This window comes from Telopea speciosissima, chromosome 11, assembly GCF_018873765.1.
Source record: "Telopea speciosissima isolate NSW1024214 ecotype Mountain lineage chromosome 11, Tspe_v1, whole genome shotgun sequence".
Lineage (NCBI taxonomy): Eukaryota > Viridiplantae > Streptophyta > Magnoliopsida > Proteales > Proteaceae > Telopea > Telopea speciosissima.
The window spans coordinates 8,348,723-8,355,329 of record NC_057926.1 but is presented as its reverse complement, the minus strand read 5'-3'; the positions used below and the strand labels follow the sequence as shown (position 1 = coordinate 8,355,329).

Below are 6,607 nucleotides of genomic sequence, written 5' to 3'. Positions count from 1 at the left end.
GTGGCCTTCCTTACATCGAAGCTAACTTTTGTCATCGCTTCTACTTCGACTTGGGGATCCTCATCTTCACGAACTCCAAAAGACTGGAAATTGAAGTCTCGTCTAGAGGGAGGGAGAGAGAGAGAGAGAGTTCACAGATCCAAAATCCATCATTAATCAGGCTTTTAGTTCCTCCTTCATAAAGGTATAAAAATGAGTCATACCATCATTACCAGCTATGGAGCTTTAACACCAATTTATAGGACAATTTGACACAACATCTAAAACATGTCTACGGTACACAGATCATCCACGGACGTTACAAAGAGAATACTAGTTTATTGTACAAGGAAATGTAGCATATCCGGCTAGCATTGAACTACAGAACCTAAAGCCCGCCCAGTCACTTATATGGGACTTACCAGGAAAGGATCCATCATCAAAATAAATCTCCGAATCCCAAAACTTTTATGGACCTGAACACGCTTCATCAACAAAGCCAGAAAAAAACACATCTTTGATTACATTTTGTACAGGTCTGGAAATTTTTTTTGTGGGGAAGGGAGGAGGTTTGCGGGGTACTCTCAACCTTGATTCTCACCATCTTCCAAGATGTTGAACAAGAAGTGAGGCAGAGATGCAATGCGCGGGAGATTAAGCAGCAAATCCCCAACTGAGTCTATCCTCGACATTGTTTGTTTATAGCCAGACACATCATGAGATTCCCCTTCAACCACTGGAAGATCAGCCATGGCCTTAATCTCAAGCTTTGAGTCACGGATGGAGCTCGAGAAACAATCTTTGTCCTCATTGGTTACATCAGGGCCGCTTTCGCTGTTAAGCTGCAAGTTTTGAACTGTAGCAGGATCCTTCTGTAGCAGACAACAAAGTGAATTGACTCTTGACATGAGGGACTTCTCGTCAGAGGCTGATGTATGTTGAGAGTCGCTGAGCAAGTACTGGGCAATCTCCTCCAGCATGTCCTTGCCCTGTAATCCTTCACCAGAGAAAAAATGATTACCAGAGTTCATCTGTTCTGATAAACAATGTCCAATGTGGCTCACAAGATCACTCATAGACATGGAAGCACGGAGTCCAGGTACTTTCAACTGGTCCCACTGGTTAAGGACTTTCGATTCCTCAGCTTCACTGCTTCCAGTTTCTTCAATAGCCCTGTTATCCATTACTGACACAAGAAATATAGATCAGGCTCAGTAAGGTTGTGACAGGAGAATTGATTTTGGTAACCAAAAACCATAAATGCAATTAATGGGAATAACAGGTGGCACAAGGCAAATGAAAATCACCAAATTTGGGTAGTTCATCAACATAATTAAAAATGGAGCAAAATAAAGTCCCGTTGTATCACATTATAGACACTATAGCTTATCAAAAATGCTGGATTCATTAGTGTCATGAGCATTTCGATAGCATGCCACAACTTCAATGTGATTTTGACCATATAATTGTAATGGTCACAAATGAGAGATATAAACACGTCCAGAGAAATGCTACTGAAGGGTAGTGGCTTAGACCTCCGTAATGCAAGATTTGGTATAAGCCAACCTAGGGCACTTTCCTCCTCAAGTGTTGTGGATTTTATCAATTGTTTATAAGATGAATCTTGAGAACGTATATGCTAATGACTTTTATCAATTGTTTACAAGATGAATCTTGTGGACATACAAGCCAAAAGACACCAGTTGGACTTCAGATCAAAATTTTCTCCCGACTAGCCGAAGAGTTGTATCAACAATCTAAGCTAATTCCCTAAAATCAGTTGGTGAAAATGACACATGGTATTTAGTCCACAAAAGAAAAATGAAAGCTAATTAGTTTATAAAAGAATAGTGTAACCAAGAGCCCATATCATGTTCTGTAAAGAGGTATATTTCAACTCAAAAAAGAAAAAAGCGATAAAGAAGATGGTTGACCAAAAACAATCCTTCTTTAACGAAACTATAAGCCAACAAACTGGTCATTTTTTTAACTATTAACCTATAACATCTGGACTCATTGATGATTAAATCCATATGTTAACTTTTTACCTTTTGGTGTGACACTAAAGTTTATTTGCTAATGGATTTTCTTTTTAATAAATGCAATACATTGCTCCTTATATAACATATTTGAGAATACACTTAAATACAGAAGGGGGGGGGGGGGGGAAGCTTTTTTCTTTTAAAAGTTGAAAACATGTTGACCACAGGCTATAAATTAAAGGACGGGCCAGAAAATCCTATGAGAAAGTTCCAGATTATATGAGCCTCAAAGATTTTTTATTTTAAGAAAATCAGTCTGTTTTGAAAATTGTTATTTCTCATCCAAAGGCAAGAAAAAACAATAATTTTCAACTCTTGAGAGCTTTCTAAAGAATTACCCTATATTGGCAAGAATACACGGCAGATCCACAAAAAATACCTGAGCTAGGCGAAGGAGTTTCAAGAGACACATGATCTGGTGCTGGCACTCTACCGACAGGATCCAGAAGTTCACTTTTTGACGTAGATGATTGGCTAGCAGATGGCGATGGTTGATCCTGGAACCCAGGGAAGGGGCCAACATATTCACTATTCAATGGATCAAATCCTTGGCATTTGGATTCATCTGGGTCCTCGAAAACAGAACCTCTGGTTTCAAACACTGGAGAATCTAATGATATTTCTGGCTGTTGACTCAGCAAGTTCAGACGAGGATCACATTGGATAAGCTTTTCAAAATGCTTGCTCAATAATCCTTGTGGGCACTGAACAAAATGTCGTCTGCAGAAATATAAGAATCCGTTACCAAAAAAGGAAAAAAAAAAAAAAAAAGAAGAGAAGAAACATTAGAATCTAATCAGCATTAAAGATTCAACACATGGGATCCACCACATGTTATCTGCATATGCAAGACAGTATATGTAACCATGCACATGTACGCCAACTAACTTAACAGTCTCACGCTGGAAGTCCGACCTCCATGCGCTGCAGAGACCATCCCATCTAGGGATGCAGTTCGCACAGTACCAGTACACCCCACTTCAATACATAGTGAGACCTATGATGACAATGCAAAAATGGATCCTATAATCTATACACACTGTTCTCATCTATAGCTTCCCTAATAAATTTAACAGGTAACTCTCAGTAAAACAAATATAGTAACATTTGACATTTAAGTGCCAATATTTTAAGGTATAGATATCAGTACAACACGCAAGTAAAAAGAAAAGACAGCTGGATAACTTCAGAGGAAAACGTAGCGTAAAGATGAATAACCAGTCTAAACGTGGTTCAGAACATTGTCTTCCTATAGAAAACCAACCACAGTTTGAAAATGCCAGCCCTTTGGTCAATTGGATTAAGGTAGAGCCCAGAACAGGTTGTTCTTGATAAATTTAAATGGCTTCCCACAGAAACAAAGAGATTTTTAGGACTATACAAAAACAGACTGTATTCCAGTGGTAAAAGATCATCTAAGTGAAGATGAAGAATATGTATAATTTAAAATACAAGGCTAGCAAAGAAAAAAAATTTAAAAATAAAAAATGCAATAAGATGATCATGTTGGTTATTAGAACAAAAAAATCATACAAAAAGAGCAACTGATTTTAGCTTAAAAAAATCAAAAACAAAACTAACCAATGCAACAAATGGAAGAAAAAATGGAGACTAGTGAAAGACAACCAAACATAGTAAATAGTCCCATCAAGTATCGGGCAGTCCTCACACCCCATTACTAATACCAATAAGCAGAGTCCCTTCAGGCCTCTCATCTCCCGTAGTCTTGAATCCAAATTTTCATTCTCTGATCCTTCACATTATCTCCCATTCACTATCCTTTGCAGGCATCCGTGTGAACACTTCTATCACTTCCACATTAGCCAAAAGATGAGTTTGGCATGGAACCACTAAAGGTAACTTTCAACAACTCATCACTATTGGTATTGCATGAAACATATATTCTCAGAGATCTTTTTGATAGATAATCAACTCAAATATCTCTATGCTCCTTTTCCTTCTCTGTATATGTTTGCATCCAAGTTTTCTCACTGAACCTAAAAAAACTACTCAGTGTATGTGTGTTTATTACTTAAAAACATCTTTCCACCTTCCTTACAGTAAGTGAGTACGCAGTTTAAATTTGGCCAATAGATCAATTCAGCACATTTCATTTTCAAAATTAGGAGCAGCATATCAGTTGCCAACAACTGAAAGGACGACCATTTAATCAGATAAACTCCTTAATATGAATGCAGCAATATATTACCCTGGTAGTTACAACAAAGCCTCCATACCCACCAACATACGTTTACCATAGAGAACAGTTAAAACTGACTTTAGAGTTCACAAAACTAGCTTCTTTAACAATTCATAATGTCACATTCATGTTGTGGGGATAGTGCAAATTGATCCATACTACAATATGAAACCATCACTTCTATTCCCCCCCCCCCCCATCTTATATAATGGAATCAGATAAAGAGGAATGATAATGCATTCCCCTTTCATTACCTATGCATGCTTGCCTGTCCACCAGTAAAATCGGAAGTTGCCTGCCATAGGGTGTGCTTCCTAGGCTGTGGATTGGTCTCCTTGAAGAAAAGAGGCTGTCTGGCCAGCTATACCATACGAGCACAAGGTTATGTCAGACACAGAGAAAAACAAACTCACCAGTGCAATAATGTTTCACATATGAAGGCAAAAAAATTACCACTATATCCAATGTCCCAGGTCCGTTATCTGGGCAGTTAGCTTTGATAGCCATAATATCAGACCATTGAATTTCTATCTTACTCTTGAGGCCACCTTGAAGAACCTCCCAGACTAGCTTATGCTTCGCAAAGTAACACTTTGCAACTAGATCACCTTCATATCTTGAAACACACTGTCACCCAAAAAAAAAATTTCAGTTCATTGCGCACTGTACATAAAACCCAGAAAATTTAAAGCATTTTTAGCATCCAATAGAAACAAAATAGTTGATACCTCCCAAGTTCCAATTCTTAGAAGCGAAGCAGGAAAATTGGAAGCCTTCAGCTTGTCAGTATTTCCCGGAACACCAGCACCTTTACTGTCTTTTTTCCCTACTTCAAGATTTCCATGGGTTACAGATGATGCAGTGTTACCTTGAGAGAGCCTTATTTGAATTAAATCCAAAAGCGAGGGGCTCTTCCTCAATCTCAGACCCAACGGGCTTGGCTCATCAAGAGGATTGTACTGTGAAGGCGGAATCGGAAACGCAGCAAACGCCCCTCTTCCAGAGTTCCACTGCTGCAGAAACCAAACATCTATATCAAATAAAATCAACTTACTCAAATAATCGATTACAAACTGAAGCCGAAATCAGGGAGACACAAAAGCCCTAAATTTGCTCTACTGAAATAGATGGAACAGGAACTACATCTCCACCCAAAAAAAAAAAAACATTTTTTTGAAAACGCATGATATAAAATTAAACTATTAGTAGAAACAACGGAATAAACAGAGTGAAATTGAGACCTGCTGATGAATAGGGGAGAGCTTGGATTGCTTGTGGAGAGGTCCGTGTTCTTCATCCAAGCTGTCTTCGATTTCCAACTTCACCGGCAATTTATTCCGACAAGGAATCTCGGATTCCGATCGGAGAGTATCCGAGTTCATCAACTGAACCATTAAACTTCAAACCAACACCAAAGATACTTACTCGAAGCAGCGAAGCAGCACAAGATCAAATGAAACCTTCGATACACAGACTCGTCAATTACATAAACGACGAAACACTAATTCTGCGGATCTCAAAAACGAATTCGAGCTATCAGGGTCGGATTTCCCCCCACTTTAAAGATCAAAGATTCTGAAAACCCTAGAAAGTCTCTTTCTCTCACACGGAAGATCAGAAAAAGCTTCAACGCAAGCCACGGTGTACTTTGCCGGCACACTTGACTGTACAGATCTATATATTCATTAATATAGAAGACTTATAATTATGAAAATGACCTTCACTTTTGAAGAGTTATAGAGTGGTTAAGGATGGTGAATTTCGTCATTTCAGTTTGAAAATTTAAACTATATCTTAAGTCGGCGTTACGTTATGAAAGCCTGGCGGCACGTGCAAATGGACACGTGGGGTGTCTAAGCAATTCATGAACCTTCGTCGAGGATGGTGGTTCTCGCTTGTCTGAGGGTTTCTTTACAGGAAGTTGTTGTGATTGGTTAATAAGGGACACGTGTCGTAAATAGGAGCATTTTGTTGTCAAGTCTTGCTGTCACCTGGTGGATACATAAGATAAGACTTTTCAAAGGTGTTTTTTTTGAAGTGGATGCCAATTTGTTGTTGTGGATAAAGTCCGGTCGGGATTCTCTTGAAGTGGCTTTTTTAGGATTTAGGTATTGATAGACTTGACCAAGGGATCACAGCTGGAGATTTTGGACTTTTCTTGAATAACCGTTGGATTAGAATCTTTTGTTTGATATGATTTGATTTAGGAATGGAAAATTATTTCCTAGAGTCGGTATTCTCTGTGGGGGGGAACATGGCCTCTGTGATTGCATATGGCCAATGAAAGCATGAGCATTAGCATCATGAGGCGGGATTTTCACCTTTGATGGAGGTGGAGAGGTCATTTCTCCTACCATAGAGAATTTTTCTCAAATATCTAAGGGTA

General features: G+C 38.7%; 1 protein-coding gene across 5 annotated transcripts; it reads right to left on the bottom strand.

Moving 5' to 3' along the window:
• Positions 1–301: 301 nt before the first annotated feature.
• On the bottom strand, positions 302–5,829 carry LOC122646411. Of its 5 annotated transcripts, XM_043839959.1 has the most exons (7): positions 5,463–5,827; positions 4,950–5,234; positions 4,675–4,848; positions 4,476–4,582; positions 2,401–2,741; positions 552–1,165; positions 302–517 (listed from the first exon to the last, which is right to left on the bottom strand). In XM_043839959.1, the coding sequence occupies exons 1-6, from the start codon at positions 5,613–5,615 to the stop codon at positions 564–566; spliced, it is 1,662 nt and encodes a 553-aa protein (XP_043695894.1). In that variant the 5' UTR covers positions 5,616–5,827; the 3' UTR covers positions 302–517; positions 552–563. The 5 variants fall into 5 exon arrangements, with proteins under 5 accessions (XP_043695894.1, XP_043695896.1, XP_043695897.1 ...); XM_043839961.1 differs by having other exon boundaries at positions 302–1,141; positions 5,463–5,829; XM_043839962.1 differs by having other exon boundaries at positions 302–1,165; positions 2,476–2,741; positions 5,463–5,829.
• Between the last annotated feature and the right edge of the window lie 778 nt (positions 5,830–6,607).